Here is a 24,643-nt window from a genome sequence, read left to right as displayed (position 1 = left end):
AAGAACTAGCTGCTGGTTGGAAACAGTAACCATCACTAAAAACTCAGAATTCCTCCCTCAGCTTTTCCTAGTCTTGTTTTGCAACTTCCAGAGTTCTCCCACGGTCAGAGAAAAATCACATTCTTGATGGACTGAAATGATTGGGGCACTCAGTCTGATTGAAAGAATAAATTGCCAAATTAACACAGCCCCTCAGCTGTGAGATTGATCATTCCTCACATCTTTGGAACATGCAAACTCATGGATAGAACAGCAGGAGATTAACTGGGTATTACTAATTGCTAATCACAAAGGATGTCAGGGTAAAATTAGAAAGGGAATTTTGTAGAAACCTTTTGCTCAGTGCTTCCAGGATTTGGTTTTCACTTTTTTTTTTTGTTGTGGGCAGAACCTTCAAGCAGTTTTTTGCTGGAAAAAGCAGATTGGGTTTTGTGTCCCTGATTTTGATTAGCAAAATGCTGCAGCCATGGAAGATGGGCATGCCACCAGACTAAATCCAATTAGTGTGCCTTGAGCTAAGCTGCAGCAGTTATTGTCTGTGACAATTCACTGTCACTGAGACTGCTTTCTGCTGGCTCTGTGGGGACATGGGGGAGGTGCTGCTGCTCACCTGGCTGGGTCTGCAGGCTCTGCCTGTGCTGTCCCCTCTGGGCAGGGACCAGCCTGGCCCCAGCCTGGCCAGCAGCTGTTTCTGAATGCATCTGGGTTATCCACATGGTCTTGCCGTGCCTGGAACTGGTGTATGGACATGGAAACTCTTCCCAAAGTGTTCCTCAGCTCATGGAAAGATCACTTCAAGCATTGCCAGGCTGCCTCACTTGAGCTGGGGCTGCCTGTGCCTGCACTTGGTCCCACCAGCTGCTGCACAGCTTCAGTCTGAAGGTGTTTGCCTTTTCCAAGCCAAACACTGGGATCTCCAGGATGTATGGAACTTCCATACAGATCCAGACCAGATCCAGGAGTAACAGGAGGTGTAAAGAGTGCCAGGCAGCAGCTCCAGCTCTGTTGTGGCCTCACCAAGCTTGGGCATTTCTAAGCTCAGTGCGAGGCCCCAGTGAGCTCACCCTGCTGCTGGCTCTGCCCTACAGCTAAAGGTTCCACTAGGGACCTCCAGATGTCCCCTCCTCTGAAGTTTTCTCCTTACTCTGAATGCAGTTAGGATGTAGAAAACACATTACCAGCACCTTATCCTGTATGTGTGACAAACAGAAACCCCTCTGGATCCCTGGTGGTGCTGTGTCCCCTCACCCACAGGTCCTGTCCCCACAGCAGGTGCCCAAGGTGCTGATGTGACACCCACCACTGGTTGCCAGGACCATGGGGAAACTGCAGAGTAAAATCAGCTTCCACACCACCAAATACAGGTAAAGCAATGCTGGGAGATCTGGTCTTGTTAATAAACCAGGGGTGAGAGGGAAGAGAGCACAAAGTTTCATTATTGGATGTTTGAACCAGATTTTCGTTTCTAACCCTTACTTTTAAAGTCTGCTCAGCTTTTTGGGGGGGCTGAAATCCCAAGTGTCACTCACAGGAATGGCCAAGCACAAAACCATGGCAGTGGTTGTGCTCTGTGATGGCTGAGGCAGAGCTCTGAAGGGGAGCAGCTCCAGGAGTGGCTCTGTGGCCCAAATACCCAAACTGCTTTATGTCCTCAGAGCCTGTCACCAGCCTTCATGGCCAAGATGAAATAATTCAGTCCCTGACAGCAGGGAGAGGGTTCTGTGCCTGGAGAGCAGCACAGGGTGGCAGTGGGGGGACTCATGGCCTGGGAGGTGTCACAGCAAGGAGCAGCAGAGCCTGACCCATGTGAGTGACTGTGGAGGCTGAGCCTGACCCATGTGAGTGACTGTGGAGGCTGGTGAGGTCAAAATCTCTTTTCTTTGCACCAGCACAGAGTGAGGGACAATCAAATATTCAGCAGCTCTGGAGCTGGGAAAGTTCTGCTCCATCTCACTCACAGCCTCTCTCTGGCTTTCCAAGACAGATGTTGTCGTGTCAGAAGATGCCAGAGGTGCCAGGGGATGGCATCTGGCCTCTCCTCCAGCCCCTGCACTCCCGCTGCTGTCCCTGTCCCTCTGCAGGGCCGAGGGCTCCGTGGGACAGACGGGACCTGCTGGTGCCTCCTGGCAGCACAGCCCTGCTCACACTGATGCTGTCACCTCTGTGGCTGCCCTCAAACCAGACCTGTGCGTGTCAGGAGGAAGGGATAAGGTGAGGTATCCCCTGGGACAGGATAATACATCAACAGCTTCACAAGTAAGGTTGGAATGTGAGCTTTGAACATTGCCGTGGATGGTGGCTGTGTCAGTGCCTGGATTTAGAAAGGAAAAATGAGCTTAGAGTGAGGGCACACCCTGAAGCACATGGAATCAAATTTTGTAACCTCTCCAGAGCTCGTATCACATCAAATGCTCCCACCCAGGCTTGGGATCGCCAACTGACTCTGACATCACCTGCCTTTAAGGACAGCTGAACATGCTGTAGGAGCTGAAAACCAGAGGAACCTGTTCCCTGTGCTGTGGACTGTGCACAAGCCTTGGTGTGATTATCCTCCCTGCCCTGCTCTGTGCTGACCCCTGTCCCTGTCCCTGCAGAGCGTGGCTGTGTCCAGCTGGAGGTCTGGGGCTGCCCTGCGCCGCTTCACCGGCCACGAGCGCGAGGTCACCAAGGTGAGAGCTGGGGAGCCAGGGGTGATGCAGCACTGGTTTGTGCTCCACAAGAAGGGTGGGATCAGGGTGTTCCTGACATCCAGCTGGGGATGGTTGGGCTGGATGACCTTAAGGGTCTTTTCCAAACTTCATGATTCATGATTCTGTGATCAGAACACATTAGGTTCTTCCCAAGGTCCCAACAGGTACTTTTGGAAGCAGCATGGAGTGTTGCATTCAGACTAAACAGGGCTGCAGGAGGTCTGGATGTGAGCTTGTCTTCCCCTCCAAGAGATTGTATAGCAGAAGCTCAGGATGAATTATGAGGTCAAGCTTTTGATGCAGTGATGCCATTCACTTTTCTTCAGGCCTCATTCTGCTAGACTTGACATTATTCCACAAATCAGCTGTGCCTGGCTGAGACATTCTGGGAATATCCATGCCATGTGCCATAGCTGGAATATTCTGGGAATGGCAGGGCTTTCATTTCCTTTCTGGAATTGGGATGACAGAGCCAAGCAGGTTTCTGGAGAGCAGAGGGGCTGTAGCTGTGTGTGGTGTGGCCAGTGCACCTGCACAGGGGACAGCCCCAGTGGGTACTGCAAAGACAAAGGGGGCTTTGTGCACCTCAGTGCTCAGAACAGCTGTGCACTGGGCTCATTTGGGTTTGCAAGGATGTTTTTCCTATAAAAGGAATGGTTCCTAAGAACAAGACCTGAGATGCACCATCCCTGGCTCTGAGGGGATATGGGACAGAGTTGGGAGGCCAGACTTTGGGAGTCATGTTCCTGCATGTGGCAGGACAGCAGCAGAGTTGTGAGCTGGGTGTGAGGATGAGCAGCTTCTCCTTCTGTCCTTGGCAGGTCACCTCAGCCCTCGACTCCAGCAGAGTCTTCAGTGCGTCCCGGGACAAGACAGTGATGATGTGGGAGCTTCAGGGGACTGCGGGGCCAAGGCAGCACTTCCCAGGACATGACCTGGTTGTTACTGGGCTGGCTGTGAGCCCAGGTGAGGGACATTACACTGTCCTCAGGGACTGACTGACAGCGTTTCCTGCCCTGTTTTTGATGTTAATTGTGGTTGCAGATGCCTCCCAGCTGTGCACGGGCTCCCGGGACAACACCGTGTGCAAGTGGGACACTGAGACTGGGGAGTGTCTGGGCAGAGCTGCAATCTCCAGGAACCTGGTAGGATCTGCTGGTTCCTCCCATCCCATCCCATCATCCATCTCCCTGCCTACATTGTTATTTCACATGTGGAGCTGTGCAGAGAGGATTTTCTGGGAGCTTGGTGCCAAAGGGAGCCCCTGGGACATTGTGCACCTGGGCAGGCTCAGCTTGAGGCTGGTTATTCTTCTCCAGGTAACAACAAACCCAGGAGCACAAAGGTACCAAGGGACTCGTGGCAATTTATCAACGCTCTAACTCAGAGCTGTTTGGAAGAGTCATGGAATCGCTGAGGTTGGAAAAGACCTCTAAGACAGAGTCCAGCCATTCCCTCAGCACTGCCACAGCCACCACTAACTCATGTCCCCAAGTGCCACATCAGCATGGCTTTTAAATCCCTCCAGGGATGGTCACTCCACCACTGCCCTGGGCAGCCTGTGCCAATTCCTGACCACCCTTTCAGCAAAGAAATTTTCTCCAGTATCCAACTTTAACCTCCCTCGGCACAACTTGAGGCAATTTCTTGTAATTGCTTGTTCCCTGGGAGCAGAACCTGACCCCCACCTTCTGCACCCCTGTCAGGGAGTTGTGGAGAGCCAGATCCCCCTGAGTCTCCTTTTCTCCTGGCTGAACAAGGCCTGTGCAGTGGGGCTGCATTCCCTCCTGTCCCAGCCCAGAGCTGGGGTGGGTGCCAGCCCTGGTGCCTGTGCTGTCCCTGGCTCTGTGTCCTGCTGCTGCCACCTCCCAGCCTCCATCACCCCCAGCAACCCCACTGGGACTGGAGCTGGCAGGGGAGCAGAAAAAGTCTTCATCCAACATTTCCAGCTCCCAACCCAGCAGGAGGAGGGAGAGGATGGGAGCTCAGTGGTTCCATCCTCAGGCAGGCACAGCCTGGGCTGCACACAGAGGTGGCTCCTGCTCATCCTTCCCTTTCCACAGGTCACACACCTGTGCTGGGTTCCTGGGGAGCCTTATGTCATCCAGACCTCAGAGGATAAAACCACCAGGTAAATTCTCCCTGTGGCCAGAGAGCAGGGAGGTTCAGCCCGAGGCTGTTGTGGGGTTGGTTGTCGTGACCCCTGCTGGTGTGCCTAAAAGCCACCTGCCAGCTCACCTGGGAGTGTGACCTGCAGCCAGGGACAGGGGCTGGGAGCAGCACTGGGTGGTGACTGCGGGTGAAAAGGAGAACCTGTGAGAAAGAGAGCTGGAGAGTGATCCAGCACGGATAAATGCAGGGAGAGTTTGGGAGCAGCTGTGGGCACAGCCAGTGTGTACAGGAGGGCTCAGAGGGAAGCCACGGTGGTGATGATGCCTCAGGGTCCCCCTGCTGTTCCCTGCAGGGTGTGGGACAGCCGGGAGCTGCAGGTGGCCCACACGTTCCCAGCCAAGCAGCACATCCAGACGTGCTGTGACGTGAGCCAGGACGGGCGGTACTGCCTCAGCAGCAGCAGCGGCTCCGGCGGCCACGGCGCCGAGGCCACCGTGAGTGCCCCGGGCAGCCCTGGGCTCCTCCTCCATCCCCTCCCACCCCACGGCACACAGGGAGAGCAGCACAGCACTGCTCAAGGCAGCCAGCCCTGGGCTCTGCTCCCTCCCAGACAGGGAGAGCAGCACAGCACTGCTCGAGGGAACCAGCCCTGGGCTCTGCTCCCTCCCCTCCCACATCCACTGCAAACAGGGAGAGCAGACAGCACCGCTCAAGGCAGCCAGCCCTGGGCTCTGCTCCCTCCCAGACAGGGAAAGCAGCCCATCACTGCTCGAGGGTCTGAGTGCTCCCACTGCCTTGGCCTTGGTGTCCTCCTGCCTGTCCCTTTGGGAAGTTTTGCTTGGGGAATAGCAGCAGTTGTTCCTCCTGATTAAACCACTGGGGTTTGCCCCATCCCTGGAAGTGTCCAAGGCCAGGTTGGAGCACCCTGATCTACTAAGTGGTATCTGTGCCCATGGCAGGGAGTTGAAACTCTTTAAGGTTCTTTATGGTTCCTTCCACCCCAAACCAGTCTGGAATTTCATTTCAGTAAAACACACAGGGGAAAAAACAATGGATGCCATTGAGGAACACAAGGTTCTTGCAGAAATCCTGTAAGGGATCCTTTGCTCCAGGTGTTTCCAAACCAGGGATTCAGTCGTGCAGATTTTCAGCCCTTTGTGTGAGGATCAAGAGGATGAAACAATCCCATCCCAGGGTGGGCAGGGCTGAGGATGGGAGCAGGCTGGACACTTCTTATCTGCCTGCACAGTCTTAGCTTGTTGGCTCTAATGGGTGTGGCCATGTCCTCAGTCACTGGTGTTGAAAATCCTTTGGGCTTTGATGTTCTCCAGACTGTGAGCACGAGCAGGGACAAGGGCAGTAACCTTTTATCCCAACCCACCTTCCTGTCTGGGTAAAACAACACCGTGCTGGCAGAGCTGGGGCTCTACCACTGCCTGTTTCTGCAGCTCTGGGACCTGAGGCAGACCAGGGGCCGGGTGTGTGAGTACAAAGGGCATTTCCAGACCACCACCTCGTGTGTGTTCCTGCCCCGGGGGCCCACGCTCGCCCCCAGCATTGCCACATCCTCCAGCGACAGCACAGTGAAGCTCTGGGACCAAGGCACTGCAGGTAGGGGAGGCTCCTGCCCACTCTGCTCCTTTCTCCTGGATAGCAAACCCACCTTCCCCCAGTTCTGTCTGCTCGTGGTGCTGGGCAGGGTGACTCTGCAATCTCTGGAGTTCACTCCAAGCCTGCAGGGCAGGGTGGAGAAATGGCCCGGAACAAACCCAGGGCTCAACAAACACGAAGGAGCTGCATGTCTCAGATTACAGGGATCTTCTCTCAGCTAAAAGGAAGAATTACCAGGGAACTTTTAAAGATACATCAGAGTTAAGCCATGAAAGGACAAATGATAACAAGGAAAAAGAACAGGGGAACTCCAGAGATTTCTGCAAGTACAAGTAGAAAGGTGTAAGGAATAGAATTTGTACTGGGGGACAGAGGGCTGGTCAGCCAACACCCTCATTTTGGTTGTCCTCCTGAAGGGGAATCATGGGTATTTTTGGGGTTAAACCTGGTGGTGAGGGTGAGTCCCTCCCGAGTTGGACACAAAGGGGTTTGTTTGCCTGCCAAGCCCTGCCATGGCAGCAGGTTCTCAGTAACCCTTGTGCTGCAGGCAGAGACCTCTTGGGAGCTGTTCAGCTTCACAGCATTAGACACTCCCCAGGGCTAAGCTCCTCTCCAAGGGAACTCATTTAAGATGGGATGAAAATAGAAACCTGAGGCTCTCCTGCAGAGAAGGACCTTCTGTTCCCTTACCTGTTCCTTTCCTGTGCACCCAGGGTGGCTGTGGGCTGGCAGCAGCTTTGATCCTCTTGCCTTCCCAGCTGGGTGAGCCATGATCCAGCTGCTCTGGAAGGGTGCAGGTCACAGGAGAGGCTCCAGGCCAAGGGCAGCTCTGTTTGCAGCTCAGCCTGGCCCTGGGGTCTCTGCACAAACTGTCTCAGGGGGTTTAATAACAGACACAAACAGAAAGGCTCCTGTGTAAATCTTATTTCTCTTTCTCTCTTGGAGATTCATCAAAACCGTGTGGCAAGTGTAGCACAGCCTTAGGAGAACTGTCAGAAATTTGGGAGAAAAAGGGCTGTTGGAAATGGCTCCAGGCACGTCCTGCAGCTCTGCCCAGTGGGGGCTGTAGGTCCATCCAGCCCTGCTTCCCCTCCCAGGGAGGGGCAGAGCCTGAGCCCAGTGTGGATCCCTGTCAGCCTGGGCAGAGCACAGGGGTGATTCTCTGTACCGGGGGCACACCCCAGGGTGTTCAAGGGTGGATCCAGGCAGCACTCACCCACCTGAGGCAAGCAGAGCCTGGAGCTGGGAGGTTGGTGTGGCCCTGCCCCATCCCAGCCTCCCTCCCTTGTCCTTCCCTCGCAGCCTGCCTGGCCACGCTGTGCCTCGAGGGCTCAGGCCCACTGGCCTCGCTGGCCGCCTGCGACAGCCGCACCCTGCTCTGCGCCAGCTCCAACTCCGGCATCCACGTGCTGCGAGTGAGGGGCGGAGCAGAGCTGGCCCTGGAGGAGGTGGCGGCGTTCTGAGCACCGGGACACTGTCAGACACTGTCCCTGGAGGAGGTGGCAGCGTTCTGAGCACTGAAACCTCCATCAGACACTGTCCCTGGAGGAGGTGGCAGCGTTCTGAGCACTGGAAGCCCACAGATTGTCCCAGGAGGGGATGTGACCCCCAAGAGCTGCCCTGACGGTGGGCAGCAGTGACTCTGTGCCTGTGGGGCACAGCAGCAGGGCTGGGGAGTTGCTGGTTGGTTTGTGGGTGCCAGGAAGGCATCAGAGCTGTCCAGGAGAAAAGCCAAACCCTGGCAGCCCTCAGGCCAAGGCCTTGCTCCTGACTGAGCCTCCTGCACTTTCCTTACAAAGCCTCCCTGCAGCCAGAGAGAGATGAAACACCAGGACCAAGGGACAGATACTTGAGCACCAGGCTGAGCACACACTGCTGGACCTGGGCTTGGACCACAGGAGACTGCGGTGAAATAATTCTGTGTTAGTTGCTGGCCTCTCATTCCACTGTATTTTCCCTGGAAGGAACTGTGCTCACGTTCCCAAGGAACAGACAGCTGCTCTCCAGCTGACAACAGGGAGGTGAATCTGTCTTCTCTTTACTCCTGAAGGTTTCCATCCAAATCACAGAATATCCTGAGCAGAAGGGACCCACCAGGATCCCCCAGCCCAGCCCCTGTCCCTGCCCAGCCCCCCCAGCAGCCCCACCCTGTCCATCCCTGGCAGCGCTGCCCAAAGGCTCCTGGAGCTCTGGCAGCCTCGGGGCCGTGCCCATTCCCTGGGCAGCCTGGGCAGTGCCAGCACCCTCTGGGGGCAGAGCCTTGCCCTGAGCTCCAGCCTGAGCTGCCCTGGCCCAGCCCCAGCCGTGCCCTGGCTCCTGTCCCAGGGAGAAGAGCTGTCCCTCAGAGGAAGCTGCAGACCCTGAGCCTCCCCTCAGCCTCCCCTGCTCCAGACTGAACAAACCCAATACCCTCACCCCTCCTCAGACCTCATCCCTCTTTCTTACACCATCAGAAATCAAACTGTGCATTGTGAAATTCCTGTAATTTCTCCATTCCTTGTGAGACCCAGAGCCCAGGATACACATTCAAAACCTGTTTAGATCTTCCAGGGCACATTATTTGCAAAAAACTCAATTTAAACAACAAACAAGAACAAAAGCTCTCCCCAGGGCAGAGCAGAACAAGACAATCCTACGCTGAGTGACCTCACACAGCAAACCCCAAACAGGAGATGCTGAAATGGATTTTCATCACCCAGTCCATGGGACAACTCATGGAGGAGGACACAAGGTGGTACCTGGAAAAGAAGAGATTCCCTGGCCTTGGACATCTACTGTAAGTGAATCCAGGGGGATGCGGATCTCCATCCAGTGTGGAGGCAGGGGAAGGAGGGCACCACATGCCTCTCCCTCTGGGCTCTCTCTAAATGTAAATCAAGTCTGAAGTCACACTCCTACTAAAAAGGAAGGTGAGAAGGGCAGTAACAGAAGCTGAACCACACCCCAAACCTGAGATGCTCTGTGGTTACTTCAAATGTTTGGAGGACACCTGGGAAATGAACTTGGAAGGGAGGGTCAAAGTACATGGATCAAAATTACAGCAGAAAGTGGTACCTGCAATATAAAACCAGTCCAAAAGGTGGGAAAACTCCCAAGACTTGACACCAACCAAGCCTGGGCCAACAGTGGTGCTTCAAACACACCCAAACTCCAGAGCAGCCATGACTACAGCTGCTGTAACACACTGGATTCCTGTTTTGTTTTTTTTTAATATAAAAAAGCAGCCAAAAGTCATGAATGTCCCTGTCCCAGTCCATAACCTGTCCCTCTGAGCTACTCAGCTGTCCAGAGCTTGAAGGTTCTGTCGTAGGAGCAGGTGGCAATGAGCTGCCCATCCAGGGAGATGTCCAGGCCCATCACCTTCCCCTCGTGCCCCGCCAGTGTCTTCAGGGGGGACCAGCCAGGGTGGGTCCAGATCTTGGCCGTGTTGTCGTAGGCGCCTGTGAGCAGGAAATTCCCGTGGTTGGCTGCAAGGGAGGAGAAAGGGGAGAAGTGAGGCTTGCAATGAACACAGGACATCCCTGCTCACAAACAGGCCTTGCTGAGCTGCAGGTGTGCATGGGAGCTGCCAGAGGGGAGGCCCAGGAGCAGCAGGGACTCACGTTCAAACCTGACGCCGGTGACCAGGTTCTGGTGGGCAGGGATGGTGTAGATGCATTTCCTCTGCCGCAGGTCCCACACCTTGCAGGTGTTGTCCCCGCTGCCCGTGGCCACGTGGTACCTGCCAAGGAGGGGAGGCAGAGCAGTGCTCAGGGAGTGGGGTTTACACTCAGAGCTCCCACATCAGTGCAAGCTCCCTCCTTACCCGTTTGGGGAGAAGTTGATGCCATAGATCTCCTTCAGGTGCCCTTCCAGGAACATGATACAGCGGCCCGTGCGCAGGTCCCACACCCGGCCAAAGGCATCCAGCCCTCTGCAAGCACAGCATTGTTGGATTCTTGTTGTATTCATATTTCTCAAGTCCCCTACTGTACCAAGCTGTTCTTCTCTGCAGCACAGTTCTTCATGTGTCTTCTCAGGGGCTCCTCCTGGGCTCTCGACCCACCCCTATTTATTCCAGTTACCTTCACGAGCTACAGCTGCTGCCCAACTGAGGAGTTCACAGCTGTAGCTCGTTGGGAGTAACTAGGACCCACACAGACCTTACAGGGACTCTCTCCATAAGGACCCACTTATTTAATACATAGATCTTAACAGGGACTCTCTCCATAACAATACGTATATTCAGCCCCCCACACAGCATCACACACTGGGCTGGGCAGGACCCTACAGATCACCCTGGCCATGGCAGGGACACCTCCCACTGTCCCAGGCTGCTCCCAGCCCTGTCCAACCTGGCCTTGGGCACTGCCAGGGATCCAGGAGCAGCCACAGCTGCTCTGGGCCTCCCCTCCTCCCAGGGAACAATTCCTAATTCCCAATATCCCCTCCATCCCTGCCCTCTGGCACTGGGAGCCAGTCCCCAGCAGAAATCCCTGGTCCATTCCCCAGCACTGTCCCTGGTCCCAGTAACAGCCCTGGTGCAGGGGGCACTCACCCGGTGCCAGCCAGGGAGCCGTCGGTGTGGAAGGCGATGTCGTAGACGCCCTTGCTGTGCCCCTCCTGGTGCAGGATCTCCTCCTGCGCCTCCAGGTCCCACAGGCGCCACGAGTGGTCGTAGCTGAGGAACAAAGCTCTCCTCAGTCACAGTCACTCAGGCTGGAAAAGCCCTCCAGGACCATGGAGTCCAGCTGTTAACCCAGCACCACCACATTCACCACTAACCCACGTCCCCAGGTGCCACCTCTGGGTGTTTTGTGAACAATTCCAGGATGGTGACTCCATCCCTGGGCAGCCTGTGCCAGTGCCTGGCCACCCTTTCTGTGAAGAGGTTTTTTCCCCAATATCCAACCTAAACCTTCCCTGGTGTAACTTGAGGCCGTTTCCCCTGGTCTCCATGTAATTCCAGGGAGAACAACAGGATATTTCACCAACCCTAAGAGCATTTTATTCCCAGTGTCTCACACAGGGGCAGGGAAAGGAATCCCAACGACCTGCTGTCACTGACAGTGCAGGTCAGCTGTGGTCACAATGGCCAAGCCCTGCCCAGCTGCTGTGGACAAGCCCTGACACCACAGGGCCACCAGCTAGGCAGCCTATGGTCACCTCTGGAAGTCATGGTCACCAGCCCATGGTCATTTCTGGAAGCCATGGTCAACAGCCCATAGTCACTTCTGGAAGCCATGGTCACCTTTGGAAGCCATGGTCTCCAGCCCATGGTCACCAGCCCATGGTCACCTTTGGAAGCCATAGTCACTGGAAGCCACAGTCACTTCTGGAAGCCATGGTCACCAGCCCATGGTCACCTCTGGAAGCCATGGTCTCCAGCCCATGGTCACCTCTGGATGCCCAGGTGTCCGTACCAGGTGGTGCCCAGGAACCTCCCTGACGGGTGCCACATCACTCGGGCCACTCTCATGCTGTGTCCCTCGATGTCTGCCACGGGCTCATCACTGAAACACAGAACAAACCATTGGCCACAGAGGTCAGGCTCGAGCCAGGCCTTGCTCACACACTGTGATGGCAGCAGAAGCTCTGCTGAGGAAATCAAACCAGGCAGGAACAGCAGAGCTGTAGCCAATGACTCTGAACTCTGCCACACTCCAAGCTCTGAGTGAAACCCTTTCTCCACACCTCCTGTTGGCTGTAAAGCTCTCCTGGGATGAGGATGATTATTAATGAAAATTAACAAGGCCCTTGTCATTAGCACTTTTGGAAGTACAGAAACAAACCATGAACTACCTGAACTGCAGGGAGTTCTGAGAACAGGACATCCTGAACCGCAGCAGCTCCTGCTGTTCTGCAGGATGCAGGCAACATTTATTCTCCCAGAATGACAGGCAGCAGGTCAGGAGCACTCACACACCCTCTGAACAGCACTGAAGTTTCTTTCCAACAGGTTAATTAAGAGATGTGTCACATGAGCCTAACAACCCCCTGTCCCTTTGCCCAGGGGCACTTTTGCTGTTACAAACTGATTTCAGCTGAGGATAAACAGCTGTGGCTCTGGAGCTGCCCTTCCTTCCCAGGAGCCCTGAGGCTCCAGTTCTCAAGCAGGTGATGCTGAGGCTCAGTGCCTGAACCCTTCTCCTCTCCCAGGCCTGAGGGAGGTGCTGCCCATCTGCCAGAGCTCCTCTGTGCACTGACAGTCATTTGTTTGCAGCACAGGCAGGAACTTTTTGTGTCTGTTTGTGCATTTGGTCAATCCCTCTCCAAATCCTGGTGCTTTCCAAGCACTCAAAAATTCATTTCTTAATATCCAAGAGGGGCAATTTTCTCCTAAGTGAGCTGTTAGAATGAACCAGTCCCCAGACCTTCCATCCATCACCCCCAGCAGTTGAGCAATGCCCAGCAGCAATTCTGCGTCACTCCCTTTCAGACCATCTCCCTCACCTGGGCTCCCTAATCAGGGTGATCTCTCTTCCTGCTGAACAGGGTGGCACATACTGAGGCCAGGGAGGGCACTGGGGCAGCTACAAGAAAAGGTCACATTGGCAGGAATGTCTGCAGGAACATGGAATGTGAACCCCAGCACAGCAATGCTGCAGCTGTGCACATCTGGAACAGTTCTGACCTTTCCAGGTTCCAGAGTTTGACAGAGCCATCAGCTGCACACGAGGCCAGGCTCACGTCCTTCTTGTCCAGGGACACCGTGGCCTTGGGGTGGAACACGATGGCCCCCACGTTGGTGCTGTGTCCTGAAGGGAAAGAAAAGCAAAATTCAGAATGTGCCACAGGATCTTGGCCAGTTCTTCAGAAAAGCAGCATTTCCTTGGCACTGGGGAGGGAGGTGCCAGTGAGCTCTCACTGTGTCCTCAGTGCTGGGTGGGAGATGCTGAAATGGATTTGCAATACCCTCATCCCTCCTCAGACCTCACCCCTCCTTCTTACACCATCAGAAATCAAACTGTGCATTGTGAAATTCCTGTAATTTCTCCATTCCTTGTGAGACCCAGAGCCCAGGATACACATTCAAAACCTGTTTAGATCTTCCAGGGCACATTATTTGCAAAAAACTCAATTTAAACAACAAACAAGAACAAAAGCTCTCCCCAGGGCAGGGCAGAACAAGACAATCCTACACTGAGTGACCTCACACAGCAAACCCCAAACAGGAGATGCTGAAATGGATTTGCAACACCCAGTCCATGGGACAACTCATGGAGGAGGACACAGGGTGGTACCTGGAAAAGAAGAGATTCCCTGGCCTTGGACATCTACTGTAAGTGAATCCAGGTATTGCCCTGTCACCCCCAGCCAAACTGCACTTCCAGGGGCACCCAAGGCAGAGCATCCAATATGAAGGTTTGGAACCCTCAAAAATTCAGCACATGAATCAAAGGATTTGTCCTCACATCTGTATTTAGTCCAAGTTGTGACCACTACTCAAAGAACCTCACTGTTGTCAAGTGAGCTGCCCAAAACTGCTGCTGTTTGTAACTCAAGTAACTCAAACCAGGTGTGGAAACCAAAGCAAATTGTTCAGAAATAGAAACAGCAAACTTGGAGCTGAGGTTTGAGCTGAAGGCCAGGTCTCCCTTCTCATTATATGACACATTCCCATGCTCCCAAGCCAAGAGATGCTCTCAGTGAGACAGAAATCTGCCTGAACACAACATTTTAAACCACAAAGTAATTCAGATGTGGGAGCTCAGCACAGAAAGGAACACAAGAAGCAGAAGCCTCAGTGAGAGCCCCTGAGTACCTCGTAAGGTGTGAACCAGGTTGCAGTCAGGCACAGACCAGAGCTTGCACAGCCCACTCCTGTGGACACAGGGAATGGATGTCAGTGGAGAAGGACAGCAAGGAACACATCAATGTTCTTGATCAATCAATCTCTGCTCAGCTCTAAATGAGGTGATGAGAGCTCAGAGCAGCTTCTCACCACTCCCAAGGCTCCAAAACAATTCCTGAGCTCTCCCAGCCCCCGGGGCAGGTGCTGCCAAGGCAGGCTCACCAGCAGGCTGTGGCCAGCAGTTTGGAGTTGGGGCTGAAGTGGCAGTAGGACAGCGGGCGATCGTCCCCAATCTGGCTGCAGAAGTTATTCAAGGACTGTAAGAAAGACAAAGAAAATCATCAATAAATGACTGAAGCACAGCCAGCCCAGAGCTATCTATTACAGTGATTTGAGGTGGTCGCTGGGGTGAGAGAAAGACGAGAATTTTGTTTCTTGATCAGAAGGCTGGATTTATTGATATATGATATATAATACATTATAACTATACTAAATAGAATAAAGAGAGAAGTTGCAGAGGCTTGCTAAGCTAAGAATAGAAAGAAAGAATCTATAACAAAGTTTTGTATCTCAGGAATCTTTCTCTGAGCTTGCTCCTGTGATTGGCCCTTTACTAAAAACATGAAACATGAACTAATCACAGGTGCATCCTATTACATTCTACAGCAGCTGATAACAATTGTTTACATTCTCTTCTGGGGCCTCTGCTTCCCAGAAGATGCAGAAATCTGAAAGAAAGGATTTCTGTAAAAAATGTCTGCGACAGCTATCCCCTGCCAAAGCTTGAGGTGAGGGAGGCAAACGTGCACAGGAGGAGGCAGAATCCCTTGGGAAGTCACTTGCAAAGGGAGATGCTGCCTCAGAGCCACTGCAGCTCCAGGCAGGACGGATGGGCAAGCCTGGCCCAGCACAGCCTGGGGGCACAGCTCAGCCCCCCAGGAACACCCATGGTTTGTGCCCCAGCGCTCTGCAGCTGCAGCCCTGACACAGAGCTGGCTGGAGTTTGGCATCTGCCCACAACTCATCCAAAGAATCCAACCAGACAGACAGGGCAGAGGGGAGAACAAATCCTCTGGAGTAAACAGGATTAGGGGGGCAGCACCCTCTGCCTGAGCCTCTCTGTTTGGTTAAGCTGGGAATCTGGCTTAGCATGCTCACAAAGGGCATCTCAGAGTCATCCCAACCACGCTCAGCACCCAGAGTTGGTATTTCCCTGGCATTCCTGGGCTCCCCAGCCAGAGGCAGGAATACATTCCTTCAGCCTCACAGGTGAGTGGCAAGGCAGGACAGGGATATCTCTGCACTCTCTGCCATGCACAGGGACAAATCACACTCCCTGGAGCACTCTGAAGGAGTCAGGAAAGGCTTCAGAGACACAGGGAAAGAGGAAAAGCAGAACTTCCCAAGACTGCACAGGCTGACGTGCATGTGGACAGCACCTCAGGCAGCTCAATTCCTGCTGGGCTCTCAGAGGATCAGCCAAACCTTGTGTGCACAGCAGTGGAGCAGCTGCCAAAGCCAAACCTACCCTCAGGGATTTGTGCAGCTCCTGCCTCTGGGATGTCCTGGTGGCCTCGGGGATCTCCTTGAGCAGCCGAGCCTCCTCCAGCCTCTTTGCTGCCCTGGGGAGAGCAAAGGTGGGGTGGGAGCCCCCAGAACTGCCCCCTCCCTGCCCTGGAAATGCCTTTGCTCTGCTCTTCCCCCAAACTTCCCCTTCCCTGCCCCTTCCCTGCCCCTGGAAATGCCCAAACTTCCCCTCCTGCCCCTGGAAATGCCTTTTCCCTGCTCTTCCCTGGATCAGTCCCTGAGAGCTCCAGCTCTGGGCTCACTGGACCTGCCCCCTACTCCCTGCATTTCCCATGCTCCCCCCAGCAGGATTTGACCAATGTTTTGTGTTTTCTCTCACCTGGGGAGGGAGTAGTTGGCCAGCCACAGCCTGGCTGTTTTCAGACTGCGTGGGCCCTCGTGGTACCAGGTTTGCTGATACTGTAAAAACAGGAATAAAAGTGATGGAAAAGCTCTGGTGCTGCTGCCCCTGTGTTCATTCCCCTCAGCTCCTCCCAGCAGCACCTGCCCCAAACCCTGCTGTGCTCTGGCCTCTTTTTAAGCCCCAGGAAAAGGGATTTGGGGAGATAAATCAAACTCTCTGCCCTACAGATCCAATCCTGACGTGCTTCACTCAACATCCCAGCTGAACCCTGACTCATCTGCATTTACTGGCATGTAACTCCCTCCTTGTTTACACATCACTCAGTAAAGAGAGAGAGCTGTAGAAATTATTTCTTACAGTACAGCTCAAAAATAATAAGGCAAAAGAGACTCAAAAGAGAGACAGAAGCAGAAAGAGTAATCAAAGGCACAGACAGATGCAGCAGCAGGAACATATTTTTTTCTTCTCAAGTGTGAAGGAAAGTAAGGGACTTGCTGCAGTAAGTAAGAACCCACACAGCTGCTCTCCTGTCTCACACTGAGTGCAGCACAGAGCAGGGTCTGTGAGCAAAAACCACACTTGGTGCTCCTCACAGAACAAACATTGCCACAGATTTGCTGAAATGGGCAACACAGAAAAAGCCTGAAGGGATGGCATGAGAATCCAGAGGCTGACCAAAGGCAGAGTCCTGCATATAGCACAGCTGGATACACCATCCCTCCCTCAGCACCGAGGGGACAGGAGGCACCCTCACCTCTTCTTTGGACTTTTTGGACCTGTCATCATCTTTCCTGGTCTTCTTTAATGCATCTGTGCCGACCACTGAGAGGATGTTCCTTAACCTGGGAGGGAAATCATGAAGCTCCATTTAGTCAGGAAATTCTCAGCTGTCCTAACAAATATCACTGTGAGATTCCCTCTGCCTTGGGGTCCTTAGAACAGAAATCCCACACTGGTTTGGGGTGGGAGGGACTCTAAAGCCCACCCAGTGCCACCCCTGCCATGGCAGGGACACCTCCCACTGTCCCAGGCTGCTCCCAGCCCTGTCCAGCCTGGCCTTGGGCACTGCCAGGGATGGAGCAGCCCCTGGACATTGAGAATTTTGCCTGAAGGCCAAAGCACAAAAGTAAAATGCCACATGAAATTGCTGAAATCAGGCAATGTTGGGTTTTATATATAAATAAAAGGGAGGGGTATATTTTAAAAAAGCTTTAGAACACGGAGCTTTTCCTGGGCACTGCCAGGGATCCAGGGGCAGCCACAGCTGCTCTGGGCACCCTGTGCCAGGGCCTGCCCACCCTCACAGGGAACAATTCCCAATTCCCAATATCCCATCCAGCCCTGCCCTCTGGCAGTGGGAGCCATTCCCTGTGTCCTGTCCCTCCATCCCTTGTCCCCAGTCCCTCTCCTGTCGCAGACATTTTTTCACAGAAATCTTTTCTTTCAGATTTCTGCGTCTTCTGGGAGGCAGAGGCCCCAGAAGAGAATGTAAACAATTGTTATCAGCTGCTGTAAAATGCAATAAGATGCACCTGTGATTAGTTCGTATTTCATGTGTACCATTAAGAGCCAATCCCAAAGCAAGCTCTCTAGAACACAGAGACAGAAAATTCTCTTGTTCAAAAATTCTTTCTATTCTATTCTTAGCTTAGCAGCCTCTGCAACTTCTCTCTTTATTCTATTAGTATAGTTATAATGTATTATATATCATATATCAATAAATCCAGCCTTCTAATCAAGAAACAAGATTCTCGTCTTTCTCTCACCCCCAGCGACCCACTCAAGTCACTGTAAGAGTTGGGTTTTATATATAAATAAAAGGGAGGGGTATATTTTAAAAAGCTTTAGAACCCAGAGCTTTTCCTGGACACTGCCAGGAATCCAGGGGCAGCCCCAACTGTGCCAGGGCCTGCCCACCCTGCCAGGGAACAATTCCCAATTCCCAATATCCCACCCAGCCCTGCCCTCTGGCAGTGGGAGCCATTCCCCGTGTCCTGTCCCTCCATCCCTTGTCCCCAGTTCCTCTCCAGCTCTCCTGGAGCCCCTTCAGGCACTGGCAGAGGCTCTGAGCTCTCTCTGGAGCTTCCCCTTCCCCAGACTGAGCCCCCCCAGCTCTCGCAGCTGCCCTGTGGCGCAGGGCTGTGTGCAGCCCAGCCGCCAGGAGGAGCTCTGTGCTCTGCCAGCCGTCCCCCCCACCCTGTGCAGGCCCAGCACCTCTCCCTGCGCTCCGCAGGGCCCTCTCCGAAGAGCGTGATGGGCTCCCCCAGGGCCCTCAGGCACGCCTTGACCTCGCAGTCATCCGTGGACACGTTGATCTGCCGCGCGCGCTTGCGCCGCTCGAACTCCGCCAGCACCTCGGCCTGCCGCTCGCTCATGTGGTCCTCGAGGTCAAACACCTCCCCTGGGCACACACACACAGGGCCTCAGCACACGCAGCCAGCACGGCCCAGGGCACAGCTGGGGCTGCCAGGGGTCTCTGCAGGGCACCCAGAGCGTCCCCTGCCCCGGCAGGGCCACCCGCAGCAGGGACACGGGAGGGGTTGGGATGTGACCAGAGAGGGACACGGCACACCCGCCTCAGCTCTCCCAGAGCTCCTCAGCCCCTGAATCCCTCCCTCAGTGGTCCCAGAGCCCCTGGATCCCTCCCTCAGCCCCTGGATCCCTCCCTCAGCTCTTCCAGAGCCCCTGGATCCTTCCCTCAGGTCTCCCAAAGCCCCTCTGCCCTTGGTTCCCTCCCTCAGCCCTCCCAGAGCCCCTGGACCCCTCCCTCAGCTGTCCCTCAGCCCCTGGATGCCTCTCTCAGCTCTCCCAGAGCCCTGGACCCCAGAGCCTCCCTCAGCTCTCCCAGCGCCCCTGGATCCCTCCCTCAGCTCTCCCAGAGCTCCTCAACCCCTGGATCCCTCCCTCAGTGGTCCCAGAGCCCCTCTGCCCTTGGATCCCTTGCTCAACTGTCCCAGAGCCCCTGGACCCCTCCCTCAGCTCTCTCAGAGTTCTGGATCCCTCCCTCAGCTCTCCCAAAGCCCCTTTGCCCCTGAATCCCTCCCCCAGCTCTCCCAGAGCCTCTCAGCAGCTGGATCCCTCCCCCAGAGCCCCTGGACCCCTCTCCCTCAGTTTCTGGATCCCTCCCTCAGCTCTCTCAAAGCCCCTCTGCCCATGGATCCCTCCCAGAGCCCCTGGATCCCTCCCTCAGCTGTCCCAGATCCCCCTGCCCTGGATCCCTCAGGAATTGGAAGATCCAAGCACGGAGCTGCCCACCCCTGAGTGTTTTGAGGTGATGCCCACAGAGACATTTGGAAATGTCACACCTGCAGGGAGGGATAACAAGGGACGTTTGCACGTGCTCACCAGTGCTGATGTTGATGTTGCCAGCCTCCATGGCTGCCTTCATGCCCTCCTTGCCCAGCAGCCCGGCCTCGCCCTTGGCCAGGCGCTCGCGCTCCTTCTCCTCCAGGCTCCCGTAGAAGATGGGTGCCCGCTTGGCCGGGGGAGCCTCGGCCTCCTCGGCAGCCTTGGCCTTGGGGGGCTGCAGGGGCAAACAGGGGGGCACAGAGTGAGGGACAGACACATAGAGCATGGGGACAGACACACGGAGTGTGGGGACAGACACACGGCAAACAGCCTGCCTGTGGCAGGAGAACGGGGCTGTGTCGCAGATGTTTTTTCACAGAAATCCTTTCTTTGGGGTTGTGCATCTTCTGGGAAGCAAAGGGCTCCAGAAAGAGAATGTAAACAATTGTTATCAGCTGCTGTGACATGCAATAGGATGCACCTGTGATTGGTTCATGTTCCCATGTTTATAATTAAGGGCCAATCACAGGAGCAAGCTGGGGACAGAGTCCCTGGACACAACTTTGTTAGAGATTCTTTTCTTTCTATCCTTAGCTTAGCTAGCATCTGCAACTGCTCTCTTTATTCCTATTAGTATAGGAATAATGTATTATATATCATATATCAATAAATCCAGCCTTCTGATCAAGAAACAAGATTCTCGTCTTTCTCTCACCACCCCAGCGACCCACTCAGGACGCTGTAATAGGGCTGGGCAAACACCTCTCAGAATCCCAGCCCGGTTTGGGTTTAAGGGCACTGAAGCCCATCCAGTGCCAGCCCTGCCATGGCAGGGACACCTCCCACTGTGCCAAGCTGCTCCCAGCTCTGTCCAGCCTGGCCTTGGGCACTGCCAGGGATGGAGCTGCCACTGGACATTGAGGTTTTTGCCTGAAGACCAAAGCACAAATGTAAAACCCAACATTAAATCGGTGAAATCAGGCAATGTTGGGCCCCTTTTATTTATTATCTGCAGAGGTATTTTTGGAGCAAGCTTTAGAGCACGGAGCTTTTCCTCCTCCTGCACCAGCACAGCCAGGAGCGATGCCATACCCCAGCTCCAGCTGCAGCTCCCTCCCTGGAATGGCGGGGAGTGAGCGGTGCCCGGCTCCGTCCCCCCGGAGAGGCCTCGCACGAACCGCCCGGGAGAGCGACCAGGACTGGGCACGAGTGCAGGGAAACACAGGAGCCTGCGGGCTCCTTTAGAGCTCCGCTATTGTCACCGGAGCACCGTAAACCCCGCACAGCAACAGCAGCCGCGACCGCCGCGGCCTCTCCCGCTCCTGCGGGCCCGGAGCCGCCCCCATCTCCCGGACACTCACCTCGGGGGGCCGGGCCCCGCCGCGAGCCGCCGGTGCCCGCGCGGTGGCCATGGCGGGAACGGGACCGGGACCAGGAACGGATAAGAAGCCTGGAAGGGGAGCGGGAACGGGAACCAGAGAGCGGGAACGGGGCGATACGCGCGGCGCTGACTCCGGCGCCTCACGGCGACTTCCGGGTCGCGCAGGGCACGCCGGGAAGTGTAGTGCCCGCTGAGGGCGGGACGCGCGGGGCACGCCGGGAGATGCAGTGTCCGCTAAGGGCGACACGCGCGGGGCATACTGGGAGTTGGAGTGCTGCTAAGGGCGGTACGCGCGGGGCACGCCGGGAGTTGGAGTGCTCGCTAATGGCCGTACGCGCGAGGCACGCTGGGAGATGCAGTACCCGCTGAGGGCGGTTCGCGCGGGGCACGCCGGGAGATGTGGTGCCCGCTGAGGGCGGTTCGCGCGGGGCACGCCGGGAGTTGTGGCGGGCCGGGCGGGGCCCGCTGAGGGCGGGAGCGCTCGGTCGTGCCGCCAGTTTTGGTGCCGCCGGTCGCGATGCTCCGTCGGAAGCCGACGCGGCTGGAGCTGAAGCTGGACGACATCGAGGAGTTCGAGAGCGTCCGGAAGGAGCTGGAGGTGCGCGCGGGGCCGGGCGCAGGGGGCTCGGCCCGCCCCCGGCCCTGACCGGCCCGTTCGCCCGCAGAGCCGCAGGAAGCAGCGCGACGAGGCGGAGGCGGCGGCGGGCGGAGAGGAGGCGGCGGCGATCGGAGCGCTGGGCACGGAGCACAAGAGCCGCGAGCAGCTCATCCATGAACGCATCGGGTACAAACCGCAGCCCAAGGCCGGCGGCCGCACCGCGCACTTCGGCACCTTCGAGTTCTGAGCGGGAACCCCCGGCAGCCCCGGAGCCCCCGGCAGCCCCGGGAACCCTCGGCAGCCCCGGCCGCCTCAGTCGGGCGGGCCGCGCCGGGCGGGCCTCGCTATCTCCTCTCCGAGCTGTTACATTTTTGTTTTTTAAGTTTGGTTAACACGGCCGTGAACGCCCCTTTGCCGAGTGTTTTGTTTTAAATAAACACTTATTTTTTATAATAAAGTGATGATAATTCCACGAGTTGCTGTAAACGGCTGCAGTGACCGGTGGGGGTGGAAACACCCGGACCCCCCGTTCCGTGCTGTGAGCAAGGGGATAAACTCTGAGGGAGGGAAAGTGATCTGGTGATCTTAAACCAGACTGGAGTGGCCACCTGAACCTCCCCAGATAATCAATCTTAAAATTATTTAATGTTAGATCTAGGCAAACCTACAGGTTTCTCTTGCTTTTCTTTCTCCCCCTCCATTTTTCTAGTAATTTGTATTTCATAGAGCTCACCCATGAGCTGGTTCATAGAATTGTTTGCAACAGCATTTGGTGTTAAAATTAGAAGTGTCTGAAAGGCGATCTCGATTTTAGAACTTATTTCTTCTTTTCCTTCTATTATTTCGTCTCTATTCTGCTAAATGCATCAGAAAAATGTAAAGAACTCTTGAAAACACAAATCTTTAAATGATAACAAACACCAGTTTTTCAAGTTGCTTTCAGTTTCATTCACATGTCTGCTCACATTAGGCTCATGTGGATAGCACACACATACACATAATCCCCCTTAATAATTTTTAATCTTTTGAATCATCTCTGCATCTTATCATTGTGGGAAGTTTGTCAAATCTGTTTTAGCTCAAAGTTGTTTGTATCTACATGGCAATCTGGCTGTTGCTCTTTGTATTTTTTTTACTATTTTTGGGAACAATCCTTTTGCTGCAACATCAAAAGTACTGGGGTGTGACAGTGTTCACAGGGATCCAAGGATGAGGGAAGAGATGAGGATCTGACTCCATCTTTCAGAAGGCTGATTTATTATTTTATGATATATATTATATTAAAACTATACTAAAAGAATAGAAGAAAGGATTTCATCAGAAGGCTAGCTAAGAATAGAAAAAGAAAGAATGATCACAAAGGTTTGTGGTTCGGACAGAGAGTCTGAGCCAGCTGACTGTGATTGGCCATTAATTAGAAACAACCACATGAGACCAATCCCAGATGCGCCTGTTGCATTCCACAGCAGCAGATAACCATTGTTTACATTTTGTTCCTGAGGCCTCCCAGCTTCTCAGGAGGAAAAATCCTAAGGAAAGGATTTTTCAGAAAACATCATGGCTACACTGGGGTTGAAATAGATATTGGCCCATAACCAGCAAGCTTTATTTCAGTCAAATCCTAAGGGAAATAGACACAACAGACACCCTACCCTGGTGGCCCCACTGAGGAGAAGGTGCTGAAGTGTCTGGTGAGTGCTTTGGGATAAAGGTGCCACAGCTCTGGGTGCCAGATCCCGAATACATCCCAGAGCTGCTGCAGTGTCACCTGGGCCCTGGGCAGGGAGTGCCTGCAGGCCTGGATCACGGGCTGGCCTCATGCATGGGGAGGGATAGCCTGTCACAGACATTTTTTCATAGAAATTCTTTCTTTGGGACTTGTTCATCTTCTGGGAAGCTGAGGCCCCAGAAAGAGAATGTAAACAATTGTTATCAGCTGCTGTGAATGCAATAGGATGCACCTGGGATTGGTTCATGTTCCATGTGTACAATTAAGGGCCAATCACAGGAGCAAGCTCAGGGAAAAATTCCCTGGACTCAGAACTTTGTTATAGATTCTTTTCTATGCTATTCTATTCTTAGGTTAGCAGCATCTGCAACTTCTCTTCTTATTCTCTTTAGTATGGTTATAATGTATTTTATATCATATATCAATAAATCCAGCCTTCTGATCATGAAACAAGATTCTCATCCTTCTCTCACCATGGAGACCTTCTTCAGGTTGCTGTAATAATAGCCCATTCTCTGAGCAGCTTTTCCTTTACACTTCCCTGCTCCACCTCCATCCAGCTCTGCCCAGTGTCCCCCAGCTGCCCTGGTTTGTCACCCCTGGAGTGGAGCTCAGGGCTCTTTGCTGCTTGGAGCAAAGGCCACCAAACAGTTCCTTGTGGCTGGTGGCACCTGAAAGGCCAAGGGCACGGGGATTTCTTCAGCAGGTGCCTGGATTTACCCTCCTCAGGTGCTGGGCACGGTGAGGTCAGATTGATTTAGGTTTTGATTTGATTTAGGTGAGGTTTGGGGCAGAGCCCGCTCAGGAGGGGTCTGGCACACACTGGGGTGAGCTGAAGGAAGCAATTTAAAATCCTGAGCAGTTTCTTAGGGCAGGCTGCCACAGCCCTGGGCCTGAATTCAGGAGCTGGAGGCTCCCCTGCCCCTGGCCAGGGCTGTTTCCAACCATCTCCAGCACAATGACCAGGGCTGGTTTTTCAGCATTCCTCCAAAGCAGACTTCAGTTAAATTCAGGCTTTCCATGTTGTAGGTGCATCAAATTCCAGGTCAGGCTGGGGAAATGTACAGAACTTCAAACTTTTCCAACTGGAAAGAGCCCCAGGCTGGCCTAGCAAAGAGCTGCATTTGGTCTAACATCACTTACAATGATCAGGGGCTGCTCTGCTGGGCTGCCATGCCAGCTCTGAGGGGACACCTCAGAGGTTGTTACAGCTCCATAAAACCCCTCTCCAGGGCAGGCAGATCTGGGAGGCACCAATTCCTCTTCCCATCCCTCCCCACAAAGTGTGACTGAGCAGGAACAAAGAGATTTCTCAGTGAATCCCCATTGCAGCAGCTCCAGGGAGCTGGGGAGGCCCAGGGGATGCTGCTCCTCACCCACCCCCAGCACCTGAACAGGAACTCTGGGCCCTGATGCTCCCTCCCAGGGTTGCACCAAGGACTGTTCCCAAAATACAGCCCCACCAGAGTAAAATGCAATCTATTTTATTGGTTAATTATGTACAGGAGATTCTTGATATTCACAGTAACA

At 54.3% G+C, this 24,643-nt stretch overlaps 3 protein-coding genes across 3 annotated transcripts; 2 read left to right on the top strand and 1 right to left on the bottom strand.

Moving 5' to 3' along the window:
• Positions 1 to 1,317: 1,317 nt before the first annotated feature.
• Positions 1,318 to 7,876, top strand: WDR31 (WD repeat domain 31). Its single transcript, XM_054283927.1, has 9 exons — positions 1,318 to 1,364; positions 2,082 to 2,211; positions 2,595 to 2,669; positions 3,512 to 3,656; positions 3,735 to 3,835; positions 4,754 to 4,821; positions 5,155 to 5,296; positions 6,251 to 6,413; positions 7,716 to 7,876. The coding sequence occupies exons 1-9, from the start codon at positions 1,318 to 1,320 to the stop codon at positions 7,874 to 7,876; spliced, it is 1,032 nt and encodes a 343-aa protein (XP_054139902.1).
• Positions 7,877 to 8,920: 1,044 nt separating this feature from the next.
• PRPF4 (pre-mRNA processing factor 4) lies at positions 8,921 to 20,817 on the bottom strand. The gene is made up of 14 exons (XM_054283921.1): positions 20,767 to 20,817; positions 19,463 to 19,640; positions 18,332 to 18,518; positions 16,872 to 16,959; positions 16,094 to 16,173; positions 15,716 to 15,809; positions 14,410 to 14,504; positions 14,158 to 14,216; positions 13,027 to 13,150; positions 11,816 to 11,905; positions 10,951 to 11,073; positions 10,219 to 10,326; positions 10,016 to 10,134; positions 8,921 to 9,880 (listed from the first exon to the last, which is right to left on the bottom strand). The coding sequence occupies exons 1-14, from the start codon at positions 20,815 to 20,817 to the stop codon at positions 9,687 to 9,689; spliced, it is 1,590 nt and encodes a 529-aa protein (XP_054139896.1). The 3' UTR covers positions 8,921 to 9,686.
• A 425-nt stretch (positions 20,818 to 21,242) lies between these two features.
• Positions 21,243 to 21,859, top strand: CDC26 (cell division cycle 26). The gene is made up of 2 exons (XM_054283937.1): positions 21,243 to 21,384; positions 21,452 to 21,859. Exons 1-2 carry the CDS (start codon positions 21,304 to 21,306, stop codon positions 21,629 to 21,631), a joined length of 261 nt encoding a protein of 86 aa, XP_054139912.1. The 5' UTR covers positions 21,243 to 21,303; the 3' UTR covers positions 21,632 to 21,859.
• Positions 21,860 to 24,643: the final 2,784 nt, after the last annotated feature.

The sequence above is a fragment of the Melozone crissalis genome, unplaced genomic scaffold (genome assembly GCF_028551555.1).
Source record: "Melozone crissalis strain CALT ecotype California unplaced genomic scaffold, PUWL_Pcris_2 ptg000041l_1, whole genome shotgun sequence".
Taxonomy (NCBI): domain Eukaryota; kingdom Metazoa; phylum Chordata; class Aves; order Passeriformes; family Passerellidae; genus Melozone; species Melozone crissalis.
This window is presented reverse-complemented; position numbering and strand designations above follow the sequence as displayed.